The 21,897-nt window shown below is 38.8% G+C and overlaps 1 protein-coding gene across 1 annotated transcript in view; it reads left to right on the forward strand.

Annotated features, from left to right (window-relative positions):
- The window catches only part of MCF2L2 (MCF.2 cell line derived transforming sequence-like 2), a 123,890-nt gene that overhangs the window by 31,647 nt on the left and 70,346 nt on the right, over positions 1-21,897 (forward strand). The window contains exons 4-15 of the mRNA XM_052685500.1: positions 512-602; positions 1,804-1,923; positions 3,766-3,882; positions 6,846-6,995; positions 8,706-8,830; positions 10,402-10,516; positions 11,165-11,284; positions 12,149-12,340; positions 13,180-13,371; positions 13,732-13,909; positions 20,451-20,554; positions 21,604-21,692. Coding sequence (XP_052541460.1) covers positions 512-602; positions 1,804-1,923; positions 3,766-3,882; positions 6,846-6,995; positions 8,706-8,830; positions 10,402-10,516; positions 11,165-11,284; positions 12,149-12,340; positions 13,180-13,371; positions 13,732-13,909; positions 20,451-20,554; positions 21,604-21,692 — 1,593 coding nt within the window. The remainder of the gene's footprint in view (positions 1-511; positions 603-1,803; positions 1,924-3,765; positions 3,883-6,845; positions 6,996-8,705; positions 8,831-10,401; positions 10,517-11,164; positions 11,285-12,148; positions 12,341-13,179; positions 13,372-13,731; positions 13,910-20,450; positions 20,555-21,603; positions 21,693-21,897) is intronic.

Raw genomic sequence — 21,897 nt, forward strand, 5'->3', positions numbered from 1 at the left:
TGAGATATAAATCTTCAAATCCTGCTTTGTCCACCAAAACACCTGGGTCGTGTGAGAAGGCAAGGCGGTGGCTGTGGGGATATACTGACACCATGGAGCAGAGTGCCTCTGTCAGACGTCAGCATACTTGGAGAATGAAGGCTGTAGTGGGATGTCTAATTTGGAGAGAAAGCAAGATCTGAGATTTTTGCCTTCAGTGTAGCACAGTATAATTTGTGATCCTGAACTATTCTTATCATTTGGACTTGGCAGCAAAGTGGATAGCAGATGAGAGATTTAGCGAATAAAATATTCATGTTTGGTGTAAGCTGCTAGCCTGACATTGGAAAGAGAAAATTTGCTGGCTTCTGTGTTCATGTGGATTTCTGCCGAATATTCTCTCCACTGTACACTGCATTTTTATAATGGACTTGGAGGATGATCCAACAGACCTGAATCTTACTGCAGTACATTGCATTGAAATGGGAGTATCTTCATGTAACCTAGCGTATTTATTTCTTCTGTTGTGCAGTCTGGAGGCTGCCAGCATTGGATTCATCATCATCATAGACAGACGACGAGACAAATGGAGTGCAGTCAAGGCATCCCTGACACGGATAGCAGTAAGTGCCTGTCTTTGTTATTTATCTTGTAGAAATTCAAATTGTCTGCTGACCCTTCAGGACAAGATGAAGTCCCATGTGTGCATTTTTAGTTCCTTTTCTTTTTTTTTTTTTTTTTTTTGGCTGTGGATGCAGATTCTCTCCAGCCCCAAAGCTTTTGAGTTTTAAATAGGAGAGGGAAAAGGCTGCAGTAACAGAAAACATGGCCTTGTTTACTGCTGAATTAGCACAGATTCCGTATGTGCTGGATTGACTGCAGTGTGTATTCTAGTAATTTGTAGCTGTTTCCAGAAGAGTCTAACAGAGGAGCCCTTCTGTGCATTGTGAGGAGTGACTTTGCGGCCCGCTTGTGAAGGGAGCAGATCCCAGTAAATCTGTGTTCATGTGGTAGTGATCTGTTAGAAACTATCAATAGCTTATTATATCTCATTTATGAAAGTGAGTTAAGACACTGTTTTTCAGTAGTAATAAACGCAGCTGTTCTAAAGCATCTATTATCTGGAACATATACTGTGTGAGGTGCAGGTGCTTAGAGGCTAGGGATCAAGAGGTGACTTGTTTTTTAGCTGCCCTCTTCTTGTTCTTTTTTTATGCTTGATGAGCTCAGAGGAGGAGTGTGTGGGATATGTAGGCTGGATGTTGAAGGCAGAGCCATGTCTGATGAATGTGTTGAATGCCTGTGCGTGGGAGAAACATGTGAGGTTAGAAAGATTAAAAATCCTCTTTGGAGTGAATAGATAGGTCAGTCTGAAGAATTCATTTATGCCACCTTTTTCTTTCACCAAGTCCAATGTGGGCAGCCATTTTTTGTAAGTAGTGAATTTTACCCTCAAAAGGCAGAACCAAAAAATAAAATAAATAAAATAAAAAACGTGACCCATGGTGTGGTAGTGCAAAGGGGCCTTGGTGCGTTTCTGATATGGCTGCACGAGTGAAGAAACTTCAGAGCTCTGTGCTAAATCCCTGCCAGAAATCTATATATGACTGGGCAGTAAAATCCCCAGGCCAGTGTTTCTGTTGGCTTTGGAGACTGACGTTGGACATGTGCTGAATGGACCAGTTGATGTCATTAGCAGCTGGACTGGCCAAGGTTCAATGTGTCTTCCCCACTTTACTCCCTTAGGAAACACTTGGCTGAAAATTCCCTTGGCCTTTCTTCAAGGCAGAGATTTGCTTTCTAATAATTTTATGTTTCTTGCAGGGAGCATTTCCAGGAAACCTGCAGCTGGTGTTTGTCCTGCGTCCCTCACGCTTTATCCAAAGGGCAATTGCTGACATTGGCATTAAACTCTATCGAGATGACTTTAAAATGAAGGTACCGGTAAGCATGGATTTTTTTGGTCCATGTGTTTGCCTTATCTCCACATCTGCAGCTCTTATATGTCAGCAATTTCTCATAACCGAATAATTATAATTTGATTGCAAGTGGCAACCGGCGACTGTGGTCCTGGGTCTGTGTGGTACATATAAGGTCAGTAAAGCCTAAACTGAAACCCCAGTGAGATCAACAAGCTTTGAGAGGCGTCTAGACACATTTACCTGGATCAGATAAGTTGTTTCTTGTTTCATTTCAGTGGTTGAAACATCCTTGGAAAGGGCAGACCTTTTTGTATCTATACTAACAGTATCTTTAAATTGTTTTTGTGGAATTTTCTACAATCAGTTGCAGGAATGCCAAAGAGTAAATTACCTGTAGATGCCTCTAGGATTATAATGGATGTATTCCCATGGGAAACATCAGTCTAGCTATAAAATGTGACTCAGTTTACATAGTGACATTTTAACTCAGTAGAGCTGCTCCCCTGACGCAAAGGTAGACCTGCTCACTCTAGGCAAACATAGGTTCGCACTTCGGAGCGGTGTAAGCCAAGGGCAAATTCTGCACTATGGACTGCTGATAATGTAATAGTGCCCTGTTAAATGCCTGCTGGCATTGCTTGTTTCTAGTGCCTTTATGATCTTCAAGATTAAGAGTATGATATTTAGTACTTCTAATATGCTGCAGGTTGATGAGAATGTGATTTAAAGCAGGCTATAAATCCTGAAAGAGTTTGACATTATTCTATGAGAGCCCTTTTTGGAGTTGTTCCTAGCTGTGTGTTTGCCTGTGGTTTCAAACTGTTTTATAAATACAATTGAATGATGATTGTTAATGATATTTCATCCTGGAACTTACTCGTACTGTACTCCACAATGATTTTACTGGAGTGATTTCATATGATTGTTTTGGATATTAATTGTGGTTTTAAATCATTTTACAAAAGACCCATGGTTCCGTTCCAATCATTGCTATGTTTATCAGTACCTAGGTTTAAAGTTCCTGTGCTTCCTGCTTCTACTGTAATAAGAGACAGCAGACTAACAGTACAGAAAACAAACCATGAGTTCATTCTGCTAAATTATGTTAATTGTGACACTGACTGTAGTTCAGTACAGGTGGCTTTTTGGTTATTAAAAAAGCAAATTTCATGTAAAAATTATGCTTGGTTACAAAACAAAATCTTCTAATTTTATAGCACTTTAGAAAATGTATGTTCCTGTACTAAATAAGCCATGGTGTGTTACCTTAGCAACTGTTATACCAGAGATTGTACTTCTAGCAATCTATTTGATGATGGTGTTGCATTTCAAATCCTATTTAAAATTGTCACAGTTGGAACAGAGGTTAATGGTAGGCAGGGATTAGGCACTGCTTTAAGTGTTAAACAATAACTTACCTTTCCTACATGCAGATCAAGATACGTATTTTGGTTGAAGTCTTTTTGGACATTCAGAATTTTGAGCTAACCTGGGTATGTCCACGTATGTCTTAGAGAGCAGTCTTACAAAAACTGAGAGTTCTTTTGATGGAAGTTTATGTGAGCATTATACATCCCATGCTTTTGCTTTTCAAGCATAAAGAAAATGGCTGCTTCCTTGGCCTAGTAAGGGGCAACATGATATCAAATCATGGGTAGTTCAAGAATGGCCATCTGCTTATAGAAGCCAAAATCTAAAGGAAAAAAAGCTGTGGCAATTATATGAAGAAATACATTATGAGAAATTACTGACAATGGTGGACGTGCACCGTGGTTATGTGTGTTTAAGGCAAACCCAGATCCTAGGAGCAGTGACTGAAGGACTCATTATTTCTCTCTGTCCATTGTCTTTGGGTCTGTTTCAGATCATCATGCTAAATTCTGTCTCTGATCTTCATGGCTATATTGATAAATGTCAGCTGACCCGGGAGCTGGGAGGAACCCTGGAGTACGGCCACAGTCAGTGGATACATCACCGAACTGTGAGTGCTGCTGCTGTTCTCACACATGACTGTACCTATACCCAGATGATGAATGTAAAGCAACAATTAAGTAGAAATTCTGCAGCTGCACTTCAGCCTACAGATTTTAGTAGAGGCTCATGGAAAGAGGAGATCCATTGCTCAAACAGAGAAAATTCCCTCAAAGTCTGTAGTAGAAGTAGTAGTTTATATCTCACTATTGACTGGACTAGGTCCTACAATGTTGTATTATTATTACTCAGCTGAACTTCCCTCATCCTTAGCTTTTGAATAATTGATGAGATTCATAGGCCTTCAGCTCATGGCTGCAGTTGGACATGTGCTTTAGCACTGTTCGGAATGAAAGGTCAAGACTGTCACGTTAATTGGCAATTGTATCCATGTTTTTAAGTGAAGAAAAATACTCATAACACTGGATTTTATTTCCCTTTGTTTTCATTTCTGAGTAATGTAAATATACACTCCAGATGAATCATATTTTGAATAACTCAAGAACAATTAATAATTGTAGGAAGGCTGGAAAACTTTCTCTTCTGTTGCCCTTTAAGAAAATTGTTACAGGTTTGATTATTGTTCCCTTTTGGGGTTGGTTAATATATTTCAGTGGCTGCTTCGAAACAGTGCAAACATTTCATAGTGGCTCACAGAAGAGCCATATTATGATATTTAAAAAAAAAAGCAGACCCCAGACTTTGGCATGTAAACTGCTGAAGTGTTGTCTATTCCTTTATTTTATTATTATTAATTTATTCCACTATTCCATCTAAGTGGAGGGGTGCAAAGCTGTGTCCTAGAAGATGAACAAATTTTCCCGAGGCTGTGTGCAGTGTTTCCATCTGTCTTTGTGGGTCCACTTGCAAAACCGATATGTTTAGCGCTCACATCTAAGGAGGCCCAATGTTTTGCTGTGTTCTGAGAAGCCTTGGGTGTAAGTATTGTTGCTGACCTGCAGCTAGATCTAACATTCAGAAAAGGCTTTTCTGTGGTAGCTTGGAAGTAGTCTAAACAACTTTCACCGAGCTTAGAGACTTGAAGACAAAACCACAGTCAGAACTTGGGAATATGAAACAATTTATTACTCAAACACACAAGAATGAGTGGAGCCATGTGTGCAACTAAATGAAACACTGATGTGCTCACAGTGCTTGTGGAATCAGCCAGGGAATCTCTGCTGGGTGAGAGATTGCCATCAAGGAAGTGTTGGCCTATATGGCAGCTTGAGAAAGCCTGACCTTCAGTCTTGCAGGTGCAGTGTCTTCATCACACTGTCTGCTTATCTTAGTGTTCTCAGGTCTTGGTCTGCCAAATCTTGCCTACCAGGGTTGTGGATTTTTTTTTTCTGTTTTCTTCTTTTATTTTTTATTATTTTTATGTTTTTATCTAAAACATTTTTCAAGTGTTCCTAAATGGTATTGAATCAACAATCTCACCACATTTTTCTTTGTTTCTGCTTTCTTATCTTAAACAGCTAGGAGTCTGTGAGCTTTCTTGCTCACAGAGTACGCTAGTCTCTTAGTAAATAGCCCTTGATTATGGATGGCTTTATCTGTGTTGCAGTCAGAAGAGCAGCATCTTAGCCAACTTTAATGCAGTAGTTTCACTGCAGAGAACATGTCACAGCTGCTAAGAACTGAGCCAGATCGTACATCAGTCTATACTGCTGCTGCTGAAAACAGACATGAATTTTCAAGGGGCAAAGACGAAGGCTATGAACTTGCCTAGCATTGCCTCATCTGGGGCATGCTTTATGATCACATAAAGTGGAATGTACTTTATCACTGCCCCTTTTGAGTAATAATCTACCTTCAGTTTATTTTTCACAGAGCACACTGCAAATTTTCGACTGAAGTAGTTGCAAATTAGGAATTCCGATCATTGCTAAAAAAGGGAATACAGCTTGCAATAGCTGTGTAACATTTGATTGGGAATAAGAACATCTTTAGTGCTACTTTGTGCCTCAGAACATTGTTTTGTTCTGATAAAAAAATGTAATGAATAAAGACCTATGTGTAACAGTACAGTCTTTGATTATCCTAGAGAAACCAGGGCACGATCACGAAAAAATATCCTGTGCAGCTCTTGCTACAAGATACAAAGGTTTTAGTTGCATCTCATAAGTCTGACCAGTATATTCTACTCTGAAAAGGCAGCATTCTTATGAAGCCTTTCTCACTTTCACTTTCTGCAATAAAACCACAGTTTGTCAAAATTTAAGTTGGTGCACCCACATTAAAGGTGTTCAAGGCCAGATTGGGTGGGGCCCTGGGCAGCCTGGTCTAGTACTAAATGGGGGGGTTGGTGGCCCTGCCTGTGGCAGGGGGGTTTGGAGATTCATGATCCTTGAGTTCCCTTCCAATCCTGGCCATTCTGTGAGTCTGTAAAGAAGTGATGCTCCAATGAATTTAATGAATTACATTTGTGGAGAGTTCTTGTATTGCTGTGGTAATAGGGCCAGATGGGATGAAGTGACTGGAATGTATCACATACAGGTAGGCAGAACAAAGATGCACAGTTTGAGAAGCCTACAGGGAGATGGATTGCTGCTGAGTGAACAGTGGCTGTATAAACATAAAAGAAAAAGGCTTTGGCATATGTGCTTGTGGCATCTCCTTAACTTAAATAAAGCCTTAATTAAAATCCTTAAACACAACAAAGAGTTCCAGCAAGCATGGGCAAAGGATCTGAAACTCCCGTCTGGGCTTTGAAGCTGATGTCCTCTGTGGTTTCATTATGTCTCTTAAACTCTGGAAGTTCTCCATCTGGTTCATGGATATGGTAAAACCTGTAGTCTTGTGAAAAGATCCTTTGTGGCACAGGATCCAACCAGTAACTTCCATCACATCCGCTGAAAAAAGGCAAATAGCCAGCTTTACAGGCACTGCAGCAATAATGTGTTTGAAGAACTGAGATAGCATGTTAGTGGTAAGTAAGCAGTTTGTGACTCTGTTCTTCCACCATTCCAGGCTATTGAAAACTTTGCAATGACAGTGAAAACAACAGCACAGATGCTACAGACCTTTGGAACGGACTTAGCAGAGACTGAACTTCCCAATGATGTGCAGTGCACAGAGGAGCTCCTATCTGCACACACTGACCACCATAGCAAGCTCAAGGTGAATGGTGTCTTGTGACAACTCAATCTGTGTAATATACGGTTTTTAATTCAACAAGTTTTTCTGCCATCATTTGAGATTCTATCATCTCAAAACTGCTGAATAGGAGAAGAAAACTGGATTCAGGAAGTTGATTCCGTGCAGCTATGGAAAAGGACTCCACAGGTTCAGGAATGATAGAACAGGGAAGTGTCACTGCTGCTATATAGGAGGGTATAATGAGATCACAACTAGAACAGCATGGGCTCCTGATGATGTTTTCTTCAGAAAGGATGAACTCATTCTGGAGCAGATGTAGAGAACATCTGTAAGGATAATCTAGGAATAGATAGTGGTCTGTTTAATTGATGACTAAAATATTACAGAATGGATTAAAACCATTAAAAAGAGGCTAGTGCCTGTTTAGCTTTGCAGAGTAAGATTCAAAAGAAAATGTTATTGCTGTCAATAAACATATTAGGTTAAACACAAAAGGAAATTTATTATTTTAGCACAAGTACAGAAATGACCATTAGCTTCAATTGGGAATGAAGAACAGAGTTCTACCCATAAAAAACAGTAAGAGCCTGGAGCTTTCCTCCTATAGAAGAAGGATAGTAAACAACTTTTTTTTAGTTTGGGATGGCATTGAAATGGCTTTTTTTAATGATCGATGAAGTTGCCTTTAGTAGCAGTTCTGTCCCAGCCATGTGTTACTGTTGTGTTACACAGCAGGACTTGCAGCCATTCTGATTCTTTCTAATAATTGCCTTCAGAGCCTAAGGAATTGCCATGACTTGCGAAGAGCTCTTACAGCACTTTTGCTGGGTACCAAAGAAAGAATACTCAGAATTCTTCAGGCAGTCAGGAACTGCCTTGCCTCAATTGCTTTTGGTCAAAAGATAATGGTTTCTCCCACATGTTGGAGCCTGGCTCTTAATGCCAGTTTCCTCTTTGATTACATTTTTATTGTAACTTTCCTCACGCTCTAAAGCTTCTTCTGCAGCTCTAAAGCTGCTGCATAAAGCATCCCCTAGCTCTTTGGCTATGTCTTTGCTACTCTTTCCCGTAAAAGCTGGCAGAACAGTGCAGGTAATACAATGGGAAAAGGCACCGTTGTTAATCTTCCCTCAGTGGGAGAGCTGTGCAGCTTTGTGTAGCAGCAGGAAGGGTTCCTGAAGAAAGCTTTTAATAAGTGTTTCTATACTGGTGTCTTGGGGGCTTTGCCACTCAAAGCAATGTGAAGGAAGCAAATATGTTAATAGAAAATCTGTGTGAAGGATTCAGTTGTGAGAAAATGAATTTTTTGCTGACTTGCAGAATCAATGAATCTGCTCTTCGCTGTCTTTTTCTCCTCTCATGGTCTCCTTTCAATTGGCAAGCTGTGGCTTATCATCCATTAAGAAGTGTGATGTGGCTGGCTGAACAATTGACAGCACATGTAATTCGTGTTAGAATATTTTATTCTGAAAGTTTCCTGGTCAGAAATGCAATATGCTCAGAAATTATGCAATATTCTTTTTCTCAGAAATATATCTACTGCTCAAAATGAACAGGTTTATTCTCTGCATTCATAGAAAGACATGTCATTATTGGTAAGCACTGTGTTTTTGTTCCTCATATTTGCTGCCTACAGAAGTATCCTCCTTTAGCATTACTGTGTTGTCCACCTAAAAGATGGGAGCATTCTTAGAATATGTACATACAATTTGTTTGTTCGTTGTTCCTCAGGATGAGCTGAAGCTAGCTGTGAAGCAGGGGGCCACATTACTGACGTGCATTAGGGAGCCAGTCACTCGAAGTGCCAACAGCAAACTCAGTCCTGATGAACTGGAAAATGTGGCAACAGTGGAAAGGTTGGTGAAGATTGACTACCTTGCACAAGTTGCTAATTAGTTCCTAAGAAATGCAAATGTCATTTATGTCCTTTCTTAAATTATTCGAATATAGATACTATAAATTCCCACTGTTTAGTTACTCAGGGTTTATTGGATACATAAGTAAGTAGGACTTTGAGGAAGTTACTGGATTAAACTAGAAAAGTATGTTCCAACAAGTCCTGAATTTCGTGGTAATTTTTGGTTGGCCCACTACCTTCCCAATGGAAGGTTTGATGTGGGACTTATTTTCCCCATAACATCTTCCATGTTTCTGTGCCTAGTTAAAACGTGACATCTGAATCCGTGTGATCTGAAAGAGTATGTGCTTGTGCATGTCTGTGGAAACACTGGAGGAGGATCAGATGTAGATGATACTCTGAAATATGCACCTTTGCAGATTTATAAAGAGAGTAATTACTGTTCCTTCCTACAATGCTGGTTATTACAGATTTTAGTCACTGCTTACAAGTTTCTGCTGTTCCATGTAATGCAGTGGATAGAGAAATGTCATGCTAGTTTCAGTGTGTCTGCATTCAATGAGAACAAAGCTGCCAAATGTCAAACTGATATTTTTTACTGGCTACTTTGAAATCCTTTAATCAGTCTTCCTTTAATTAATGAAGGAATTTGTAAATTCATCTTGGATTCAAAAAGTAGCTTTGATTAGAATGAGATTTTTCATTGATAGATTGAGAACAGAACTTGTTTCTGACTACAGTGTCAGGAACAGTGTCAGCTATTGGTATTTGCCCTGATTACTTGGTTCTAGCATTCACTGCATTTGCCTGGTCCCCTGCCTGCCTGAAGGGTGGCCAGATATTAAAAAATAGGATATTCAGAGAAGAATATTTTTTCATTTTTTCATTTTTTCCCTTTTCTCTTGCTATTTAAACTGTTCTACTTTGTAATATACATAATAGATCATTGAGGGACTGAGAGAATGACTCACTGGTGTGCTGTTGGACACTTCACTTGATACTGATTTCTTTGTGAATAAATGTTTTATTATTTACATGAAGTAAAACATTATCAATGGGAGGCATTATGAGCTTCTAATTCATTGTGCTTAGGAGAGATGTACAAGGAAAAATGATTCAGTTGTTGCCTACTTCTGATGGGTGAAAAAAATAAGCAACTTGTAGAGTTCTGCTTTAAGCATTCCATAAATTAACAATTGCATTGTATTCAATCTGTATTAGCCTGGAGCTAATTATCTTTGAGTGTTTAGGTGGAAGCTGGGGAGAGACAGCTGTCTCTGGCTGCCAGCACATGGAGCAGGTGTGTATTCCTGCTGCAGGTCAGGAGGAGGGACTGCGAGTGCCACAGTAAATCCATATAGTTATCTGTCATCACCACACTCTTGTCTGTTCTACTGCAGTTTTTGTTCCCTTTTTCTCAGGGGAAAATTGACATCAAACATTGTTCTACATCCTCTATAGGTATAGGCTTACCACCATCTCCAAACTGTGCTTTTTGCCATCAATTGATGCAAGTTCAAAGAAATTAACCATAGAAAATAACTGTCTTTTATTCTAATTTCTTAATAGGTTGTTGGCTCAGTTGGATGAAACAGAAAAGGCTTTTGATCAGTTTTGGACCAAGCATCACCTAAAACTAGAACAATGCTTGCAGCTTCGACACTTTGAACATGATTTTAGAGAAGTAAGTCATTGGCTGGTCGTATCTAGCATTCAGCAAATATGGTCAAACCTTGCCCTTACTTCAAGAAAAACAGCATTCTAAAAAAGAGCTGGGGAGAGGAGCCATTCATTATAAAATAAAATGCATATCAAAAGTGAAATTCTTGGTGATAATCTAATCTTTTACAACATTTCAGTAAAGCACAGTGGAGAAAGTGCCAGCCATTTAAGCCAAGATGTGAAACACAAACTTCGTGATAAATCATTGTGTGCTTATATGTGATGTTAGCAAGTATCATTTCTTCTGTGATGCTAAGCACACAACCCTACTAAATCAGTGGAAAACAAAAATAGAAAGCCCAGCCATGAATGCAAAGGATGGAATAATACAGTAAGACAGATTGCAGAGTCATAGATCTTCAGAACTGTTTGGGCCTAAATAAATCTAAAAAATGGGGGCGACTCTTTAGATAATTACTTGCTTGGTTCCTCATTCTTTGGTTTTACCATTTTGAAAGGAATTGAAATACTAAACTTGAGATGTGGACTCCTGTAAAAGATGGAAGTGAATGTTTAGAAGTCATAGATTTGTTATGATTTTGGGTGTCTTGTGATGCGTATGCTTTGTTGTTCTTCTTTTTTTTTTTTTTTTTACTTTTTTTTGTTTTAGGTAAAATTAACATTGGATAATCTCATGGAAGCACAAGCAGGCTTTTCTGACGTTGGAGACAGTGTGACTCGAGTAGAACACCTCCTAAGGGAACAGAAACAACTGGAAGAAAAAGGACAGGTTTGTGTTCAATATAGTGTTCTAGCATCCAGACATGATTATCTAGATGTTTTTCTGTCACTGTCCTTACATCACACTTACACTCTTTTCATGGGTCACTATTTCTAATTGCAAAATTCAGATCCTAATTTCCAGAATCCGAGGTTGTTCAAATCCAGTAGTTGTAAACAACATTGTACTCAGATGAAGCAAATAACCTATAATAGCTGATGTAGTTTGAATTTTTTCTATGAAATGGAAGAAGTCCATTTGTATTTAAAAGTATTCAGCAAGAAGCTGATAACTAATAGCTGAGGAGAGAAAATATTTCAGTACCACAAATTGTTTAAACTCATTCTGATTGACTTTGCCCTGGAAAAGGCTAGGAAACTTCACATTTATGAGCTGTGGTTTAAAAAGTTGCCACACATGCCTGTTATGTTCTGCTCCTCTGTGAAGATGCCTGCTCCTCAGAGAATTTGTAATCCAAAGCTCTTCAGATCCGATCTCAGCCCACACAGCCTGACATAATGTGACTCATCGTAGGGCTTCGCTCTGGTTCATCCTCTGTACTGTGCTGCTTTACTAACTCTCAACTTGGATTAAGCATGCGATGGAATATTTTTGTGTAGATGTATGCTCTGTATGATTTTAAGGCTGTTTAGGTACTCATCTCTGAATGCAGTCTGTGGAGGCAGAATGAACAGTAGAAAGAAATAATGCTAATGATTAAATTGGTCTTCAGTGCAAATTTGAAAACACATCAGCTACTTGAATATCCCAAACTGTTAGCTCCAGGCTACAGCATGAGTTACAGAGGTGCATTGCCTTTACCTACACATCTTTTGAGATGTAACTATGAATTGATTCTCTTTAATTTAACAGGAACCTTTGGAGAAAGCCCAGACTCTAGCTCTCCATGGAGAACAGCTCATCCAAAACAACCATTATGCAGTTGACTCCATTAGACCAAAGTGTGTTGAACTCAGGCGTATTTGTGATGACTTCACTAATGAGTCCAAGAAGAAGTACGATATTTTGGGGAAGTCTCTTGAGCTGCATAAGCAATTAGATAAGGTGAGTGAGTCTTTTTAGAGTACGGCCCTACTGAAGGCTCTACTGAAAATAAATCTTTTTATAAGCAACTTAGCATTTACTTTATAAGCACTTACTTTATAAGCAACTTAGATGAAGAGGACAAAGATTGACTCTTTTTTTTTTTCTCTCCATTTCATTCAGAAACCATTGCTATAAAAACCATAACAGATGCTTCCTATAATTATTGTCTTAAGATCATTAAAGTATGAAACTAAAAAAGAATTGAGATAGAGGTAAATTTGAAATGAGAAACAAACACATTCTGATGCTGAAAAATAAATAGCTTACTGCTTGTTCTTTTGTTTTTCAGTTTATAGAATCCATCTGGAATAGAAAGCTAAATGCTCTGAGAATGTCTGCATGCTAATTCCTTAAAGGAATTACCAGAAATTATTCTGAAAACCTGCTTTGGAGTGTTTTTAACTGAGTTTAATGGGCCTGTGAAGTTTTAAAGAATTTTTATATAGCTTAAATATTTATTTTTGGGTTTGGATAATTGTGTAATTAAACACTGAAATGAGGTTGTACAGCAGAAAGATTTGATTTGCAGCAACTACAGTAGCATCCTTATTGCTCAGAATATGATTTTGTGTTACTGAGCCATCTATCCCATAGAGGTGAATTTAATTTGCTAGTGTTCCGTGTCTCTTAGGTGGGATGTGTTGTGGACAGGACTTGCTGCATGTGAGGAAGCAACATTAATTCCCTTTAGTGATGCATTAGTGCCAATCTGTATTTCATGGGGTGGTAGAAATGGCACTTCTCAACATGGGCGTTCAGTGACAATGGAGTCCCTACTGTCCCATTTTTCTTTAAAGGCAAGCCAATGGTGTGAAGCTGGAATCTACCTCTTAGCTTCCCAAGCTGTGGACAAGTGCCAGTCACAAGAGGGAGCTGAAACTGCACTCGTTGAAATAGAGAAGTTCTTGGCAACAGCAAAGGAGCATCAACTCTCTAACCCAAAGGAGTTCTACAATCAGTTTGACACGATTCTCACACCCGAAATAAAGGTAGAACACCTCAAACATGTATGCACTCACAAAACAGTGATTGTCTTGCACATGAGAGACTATTGGGCCCTATATGAGTCTGCACAAATATGCCTCTTTCCCCACAGCAAAAGGGCACAGAGGTGAGCACTTGGGACGAGAGGTTTTACTCATATGAGCAGTTCTAGAATAACACATACTTCTTCAGGGTAGTGGCAGAAAATTCCATGACTCACGATGCCCTACTTGGTGAAACAGATCTATGCAAATTACGTGGGCTGGGTTGCATTATCTTTAGCTCTAATACACCGAGTCTGACTAACCCAAGTCTCATCTTATTTTGTTTAGTCCAGCACTTACAATCATCTTTTCTTTGCCTAGGCCAATGCCCAAAGGATTTTACAAAAACTAGAAGATGTACAAGAAATGTTTGACAAGAGGCAAGTGAGTCTGAAGAAGCTAGCAGCCAAACAGACCCGACCAGTACAACCTGTTGCCCCACATCCTGAATCTTCCCCGAAACGAGCATCACCAAAAACTACCAGACCAGCAGGAGTAGGTGGGCCATTATATCTGCATTCAGATACTCAGCAGTGTCAGGGCTCTTGTTATGCATGTCATGCTTAATTTTTTTCATCAGAATGAAAACTTGCACCTGATGTTCAGTGTCAGCTTTGTAGGCCCAGAATTTAAAAATGAATGTGAAGTAATTTATCACTGCAAGCACACAAACAAGGATGATTTAAAAAAAAAAAAAAAAAATCAGGCTCTTCTTCTTAGATCTCATCTACAGAACACTTTTCTGTACACTTTCTTATTGTCATAGATTGCTAATCCTTCACTGAAAATGCAAACCAGGTAACTCATTGCAAGTATGTGAAGTAAGCATGAAGATATCTTTTACAGTGAACATACAGTAACGTTGTTTTCTCCTCTGCATAACCATTTTTTCACTTCCTAATATAGTTCTTTAGTAATTGTGAGTTGAACATTGCTTCTTCTTGGAACTTACAGAAAGTTTCCTGTTTTGAGGTTAGCGTGTGCCTTTAACCAAGGGCTTTTTAAGAGGGAATCTCCTACTAGAGTACTGATTGGTTAGAATAACTTCACAGAGTCTATGGCTTTTTAAGCCCCATGGTGAAGTAACCATTTGACAGTTTAAGTGCCATGAGTAGTATACATACAGTGTTTACTGGCATCCTTTGGGTCTTATCCAATGGTCCATTACAAAGCATCATTCTTTGAATCTGCTCCGTCCCTAGAATGCCAAAGCACTTTGCAAACTCTGTGCAGCTGCTAAGTATTTTCACCTCTCTTTTGCAGAAAGAAAATTGAAGCTTAAATAAAGCAACTGATTCACCAAGGGGCTTCACAGCCTGAGTCTGAGATGTGGCTGAGAATAGAAATGAGGACACTGAGTCCTACTCCAAGCCTTGAAAACGAGGCTGTGATATTCTGTTCTTCTTGAAGCTACCCTCCATTGGGATTTCCTCTGTGCCCCTTCTTCACATTCATGGGAGCAACAGAGTCAGCATTTCTATATGGGTAGAATTTATAGAGAATCATCATGAGAGGCTAAGAGCAACTTTTTGAGTCAGTTATTGTAACTCTTCATTATTTGTCACCTGGAACGTGCCTGAACATCTCTAAAAATTTGCAAAATAGAATATGCTAACAGGAAACAACCATACTCTTAGGCTCAATAAATAGAAAGGCAGGCAAAGACAATAAAATGTAGTCAACAGAAATAGAAAGCATGAAAGAGAGGCTTTTGTCCCTAGGCAGCAGATATAACAATGCCACAGCAGAACTGCAGTAGTTGTCTGTGAAAGGAAAGAAGTTGTATTCATTCCAGAATACATTTTGTTTAGTTTAGTTTTAGTTACTTGCTGACTCTCTATTTCCCTAACAAGCAGTGGTGGGAAAAATTCAACCCAGTTCAGTGTACTGATGGAAAAAATCTTAAAAGATATGAATGCTTAAAGCAGTCTGATAATACAACTGTGGCACATTTCATTTTACCTGTGCTTATGTGTAGGTGACACAGGGAGAGCTGATATGAGAAAAAGGGCAGACTTCTATCAGGGAGATGACTGTGACAGTTTCTTGTAATGATAGCCTTCTGTTCTCTGGTGACTATTGGTAGATTTTTAGCTTAAGGAAGATCCACAGAAAGGCAGCTCAGAGCTGCACTCTAAACTCTCCCTCAACCCAGATTGCCATCAGTGCTTTTCTATGGGTCTGGAAATTCTGAGGCAAAACTTTAAATTCTTCTCATTTTGATTTTGCAAATGAGAATTTTACAGCGACAGACCTGTTCAGTACTGGAAAACTGGTGTTGGAACGAAGGTGCTCAACAACTTTAAAAAGTCTGTACCAGGACGACTTGGTGCTAGTTTTATCTATGAGAACATGCTTAAATATTATTCATAGAACAACCTAAAAAAGACAGAAAATAGTTCTTCTGACACTTTTATATGAAATGCCTTGAAATTTTTTAGCAGTATGCATGACATGTAACTTCAAGAAATTGTCCGAGCGTTACCAACGGAAGCCTGCATGAATACAGCTAATGGCTAAACTTGGCCCTTTCTGTGTTGGAAGGAAAGATGTGGCATTCAGAGAAATGCTTTTCTGACAGCATCATTTTGGCTACCTGTTTGTGGGCTGTGTTTCTTTACAAAGTTCCTTAGGGGAGTGAATTGGAACAGGTTCACAAAGTCACGCCATGCAGACTAGTGCTGCCAGTAGGTTGTCAGGCACAGTGGGATGTGCCACAAAGCATCAAAGATAGTATCACCGAATCATAGAAGGTTTGGGTTGGAAGGGACCTTTAAGGTCAACTATAATATAAATTATTAGGGTTGGCTGTAGTTAGCATTTCTCTGTTTTCATTCATTTTTACTTCTTCCAATTTTCAATTCTTTGGAATGAATTTTTCCTAAAGCCTCTCTTATTCAGCCTGACATTTTCTTGTCTTGAAAAATGCAACAGAAATGGTTCAGCTATCTCGGTGAAGAAGGCTAAAACCTCCTTTATTTTAGTTACCTTTTTGGTCAAAGCTGAAACATTGCAGTGTCAGTTGATTTTGTTCCTTCTTTTGGATTTGGCAGAGTTTTATGCACTTGGGAAAAAAAAAACTTCTCAGCTCATACATGCTCATTATGGATGAACTTGCTGCAGTTCAGCTCATTTCCTTTGTTGTCAGCCAAAATGTATGGCACTCAAAGATCAAATATGTTTCTTTTCCTTCTGCAGTGCTTGTTTCCTTAGAGTACCATCTTGTTGCAACTTCTTGTTGCAAGTTCTTACAGTGTATTTAGTCACATACCTAGTGAGAGCAAAGCAGAGAACTGAAAACTGTCACTGTAGGTTGGATTTTTTTCACTTGTGACCATTTTCTGCTGCTTTTACTCTCTCTGACATGAGAGGGAGAGAAGCTGGTGCAGTAAATGTAAAGGTTCCAATCCTGATAAAAACTCATGTGGGTGTTAGCCTAGTAAAAACAAAACCACCAAATTTTACTAATGCCACTACATGAAAAGATCTACGTTGAAAGGACAGTGACAGACTGAAATCAGAATTGCTGGGCAGGGTATTTGCTCTTGAACATATTAAACGACATATAATCTTTAATAATGTGAAAGTTCCATTTTAAAAATGTCAAGTTGGTCTTCCAGATTAGTCTGATCTCCTTTGATCTTCAGCTATAGCACTCAGATCTCAGTGTAGTCTGTTATCTCTGAGAAAAGCTGTGAAAAAACTTAGTGGATATTTGTGAAGCATACGAGTTGTGAAAAGGACTATTCTAAAAAATATGCACATGTATTTTCAGAGCAGAGACTGATATATTGCATGGACAGTAAGGCTCTGGGTCCCCACTGAGAAATGCAGATAAACTGGAATACTGAGGCACATTAATTCAGTGTTCTACACACTGAATGAGGCAAGGATCCTTAGGGAGGGAGAGAGAAAATAATATATGTGCAAAATACTCATCAATGGTTGGACCAAGATGCCTTCGCAGAAAAAGGGCAAAATTAGGGTTGCATGTGTTGCTTTACTTCTGGCATCTTTTGTAAATGCTATAAAATATTCACCCAGGGATTTCTCGTGTGCAGCATAAATGTTAAGTACAGGAGCAGAGAAGTCAAAATTTCTGTTAGCTCATTAAGCAAAGAATATCATTTGCAGCAGCACATCACACATGCAAAATCCATGACTCACCCTTACAGGCATATTAGAAGGCCAAATTGGAACATGAAATTCATGTGGAGGGAACACAGCTGGAGGCTTTTTAGTCTTTCAAATAATAAAAACTAAACTGGTTCCACCCCATTTAAATGTGTGTGACTGCTCATTGGATCCCTTCCAGCATTCCTCACAGTCACTAATGCGTAACACTCACTAACTAATAACATCTGGATAGAGGATTAAAGGAGAATATCTTTCAAGAGTCTGGGGATGGGTACAGGGGAAATGAAGCAGCAGGGAGATTAGCTGACTCAGAAAAGATGATGAATGTGACTTTCGTTAATGGTTCTTGGGAAACTATTCTACAGTTTAAGATATCTCTATAAAAGAGAAGATGATTTCCATTTTGTGGCTGTAAGGCTGCTATCACATTGGGCCAAGTCTGAGGAATCTGAGCAGCCTGTCTCCTTACAGAATAACATTCCACTTGCCTCGCTCTATGCTTCCTAGATGGGCAGATTTTCAAGAGGCTCAACAGCAATGTTGCTAGAGCAGAGAAGCAGAGATTATATTGCCTAAGAATGGAAAAAAGTTTCTGTATCAAGCCATTTGATGATGAATCTTAGATGCTCTGGCAATTCTTTAGCTGCCTTAGCATGCTGTTTTGTCATCACCAGCATAGAAAATCGCCAGTAAATCATTTCTGTGCAACAGCACATGCTGCAAGCCCCCATGAACAGTTTGGCAGAGCAGTCATTTCCATGACTGTTCTTACTGAAAGATTTTGATTCTGCTGTGGGTGATCAGTGAGAATGCACGAACTCTTCTACTGAAGAAAAAGATGGGGAAGCACGTGACTGGGAAATTCACACAACCTGAATTTAAAGCACAGTACTTACATACTTTGGACACTTAGAAGTGTTGTCTACACGTCATAAGCCTTGACTGCATGATTTGTCTCTTGCTACCTGATGAGTTGCATTTGTTCTAACAGGAACAGCGACTCCGTATTTATCATGTAACTTGTTCATAAAAAACAAGCAGTATCAAAGGCCCCACAAGAGAAGCAAAGCAGTCCACCAGATGAACAAAAGCAATAGACCTAAAACCTGTATTATTATAAATAGCCTTGCAACAAAAATGTAACTCTATGTACAATGCTCCTTAACAGTATTTTCTATTAAAGCAGCAAACAGTTTACAATATTACCCAGTTCAAAATTAGAATTTTTAACCTAATGTCCAGGGGAGTACAGTAAAGCAATAAAATGAAAACATCTTGCCAACATGCAGACCTTAGATTGCGCGCTTGTTCCTGTGCCTCTGTTCTTCCTGTAGATCGCTGTGCTCTTTTATGTTTCTCTGACTTTGAAACAGCCAACTGAACTGAATCTTAGAAGGGAATTTCCCTTATTAAACATTTCTAGTTTTGCAGCAATTACTGCAATAGTAATTGGCTGCTATTTGGGCAGTTTCTTTCTCAATTATTCTAAAAACTACTTAAATATAATGACATGAAGCACTCTCTGGCTGTAGACTGAACAACGATGTAAAAATGCTCTGATGCATAACCAAAACCAGATTGCTTCCTGTTTGCATTTCTGGGTCAAATTAAAAGAGGGTACTCTTTGCTGTGTCAAATTGCCTCCCCTAAAATACAAATGGCTACATCTGATTTTTTCTCCATTCTTCCTTCTAAAATGTATCATACTGATGAAGCCATGACTAAGCTAATTACTGACCTGAGCAATTTGCTGGATCAAGGAGCATCTTTTTAAATATCTTTTTATCTTTTTTTTTAATCAATCTTTTAAATAGCAATCCACAATTTCTCCCAGAGAGAGTGAAAGTAATTATAGCCCAGTTTCATGAACAAAATATTACTAGATGCATTTGAAAACACCAGCTTTTGATTCTGGAAAAGTTCGTATTGAGTTAGAAAGTTTTCTGAGAATAAAACCAGAGACTTTGTCTCAGAACTGCAGTGTTTTTGTTCTTTGCTGCCTGACCCAGTGACTTTCATCATTTCACCTGGTATACGTATTTGTTTTTACCGTTACGCGCATGCTTGCCTGTATCAATTCAGCAACTAAGAGGAGGGAGCCCCATTTGCTTTGTGCTTATATAATACACATTGTGTACTTACTATAAATTTAGTACAACTGAAGATACAAATTGTAACTGAGAAATTATTTTCTATTCAAGTTGAATATACAGTCCTCCATCTCCTGGTTCATTCTCACACTTTTCCTTGGATAGCAGTCTCAGATGAGAGGCTCATTTGTGAAGGATGATTTTCTAGTAGCGTTGGACAACTTGCTGTGAACAAATTTTCAGAGCCTGCAAGGCCAAACAAACCTGACACGACAGCGTAGCCTGAAATCATTTCCTCAGATTCACTGTCACTGCATACAAGATCAGGGTGACTTGCTGAATACTTGCATATTTACTCTTTTCAGGATCACTCATTATGAAACTGTGTGAGAAACAGTTTGACTTTATCAAACTATTACCAAAACAAAAACGTGCTTTCTTTGCAAAATCTAACAAGTAGCAAACCGTGAGCTTAAAAAACTATCAGAGTGAAAATTATCCAACCACTGATGCAGTTGGCTAAAATTTATTTGTGCTACTTTAAGGATGGTTGCCCAGGAAGAAGCCAAACTGCAGCAGTCATTACAGCATTGAACATTACAGCCAGTCTGAGACACAGTGGAGCACCAAACATCACAGCCCATTCCCTGATGCCAGCTGCTCCTTCACCACTACAACTGCAATTCTATTCTCTAAGTCACATACCAGCTGTCAGTGGAGAAAAAGGAGCACTGCTCACTGCTTTTATTTGGAAGTAGGATTTCAACATTTAGCACAACTCTTCTAACATTATTTTCTTTTTGACTCTTTCAGCTACCAACAGGAGGTCTGCAGAAATTACTTGTCCTCCCAAGTCCATCTCTGAGGCAGAGTTATCAAAAAAGAAAAGCATTAAGAAGACCAAAGGTGGAATTAAGGTAGGAGTCTCCAAGTTCTCGGGACACGCTGAACTGCAAGAGAATTCAAAACAATGTAAACATGTACTTACAAGTTAATTCTCTGCAGAGCCCTTTTTACCCTTCATATTGCACTTTTAAAAGTTACTCTGATGCCAGCATTAAGATTTCTGCTCCTGTATGTAGTGTTGATTGTTGTAATAGTTTATTAATGGATTACATCATCATCAAAATAGGTAAATAATTTATTTATGTGGAATAAATATAGGGCACTATTAACTTCTACAAGCAGCTCTTCAAATGCTTAAGAACTTAAAGATTGCAATGGAGTTTACATTATCCACCAGCTCACTGCTTGATTTGTTTCACTGAATTAAACTATTCTGCCTTTGCAGAAGCCCAAATAGTTCTTAGCTCTAAAGCTACAGACAAAAAGAGGGAAAACCTGCTTAAAATTTGCCTGGAACACCCTTGAAATGTTTCAACTCTGTAAGACTGGACAAGGAAGTACATTCATATGTATTAAAATTGTATGCAAAGCTTCAGTTCATCACAATACAGGGCCAGTGTTTGCACACAAGCACAGTGCTGAGCATTTGCTGTATAATATAATAGCATTATCAATACAACGACAGATTTCTCAGAGATACAAGATAGATTTCCCAGACTTCTCTGGTTGGCACTGTTCAAAAGACTTTAAAAATAATGTCTTCATCGTTGGCTTCAGGCAGGGGAAAAAAAACAAAACCAACACAGTATTTCAGAGCCTAAGGAACAGGCCTTTATGCCTATGAGTATCTACCTAAGGATATAAATTCACTTCTTATACTGAAAGAACCCAAGAATAACTTTGCATGGAGTTAAGAATACCCCTAATGCCAACAGAATTGGAAAACTAGAGACAAAAGTTACTTTTTATATATAACTTGCACATCTAAGCAAATTATTCTAACTTATCAAGTGACCCACTACACTGGTTTTGTACTACGTTGGCTTGTAAAGAATTAAAATTCTCTAAATAGAAGTATGAGCAACTAAGTGCTTTTGCATCGTATGTGCTTTTTGTTCAGATTGAAGTGATGCACGAGGCGAGTCAAGGGGGATCGAGCAGAGTCTTGGTTATGAGTGAAAGCGATGAGAACCTGTCGACGCGGAGGAGGTAAGGCGGCACACGGCGCTCACTGCGTGACGGCAGTCATTAGACTGAGGCTTGCAGATGCCATTATCCAATTATTAACGTCATCTCACTGTGTTCAAAAAACTCACTCTTGACCGTATGCCTCTGAGAAGCTTTTTTTTTTTAAATTTAATTTAACTGATCATCTTCTAGTCTCACTTTCTAGTAACTCTTGGGAAAGATTAAT

This window comes from Tympanuchus pallidicinctus, unplaced genomic scaffold (genome assembly GCF_026119805.1).
Source record: "Tympanuchus pallidicinctus isolate F22 unplaced genomic scaffold, pur_lepc_1.0 scaffold22, whole genome shotgun sequence".
NCBI classification, from domain to species: Eukaryota; Metazoa; Chordata; class Aves; order Galliformes; family Phasianidae; genus Tympanuchus; species Tympanuchus pallidicinctus.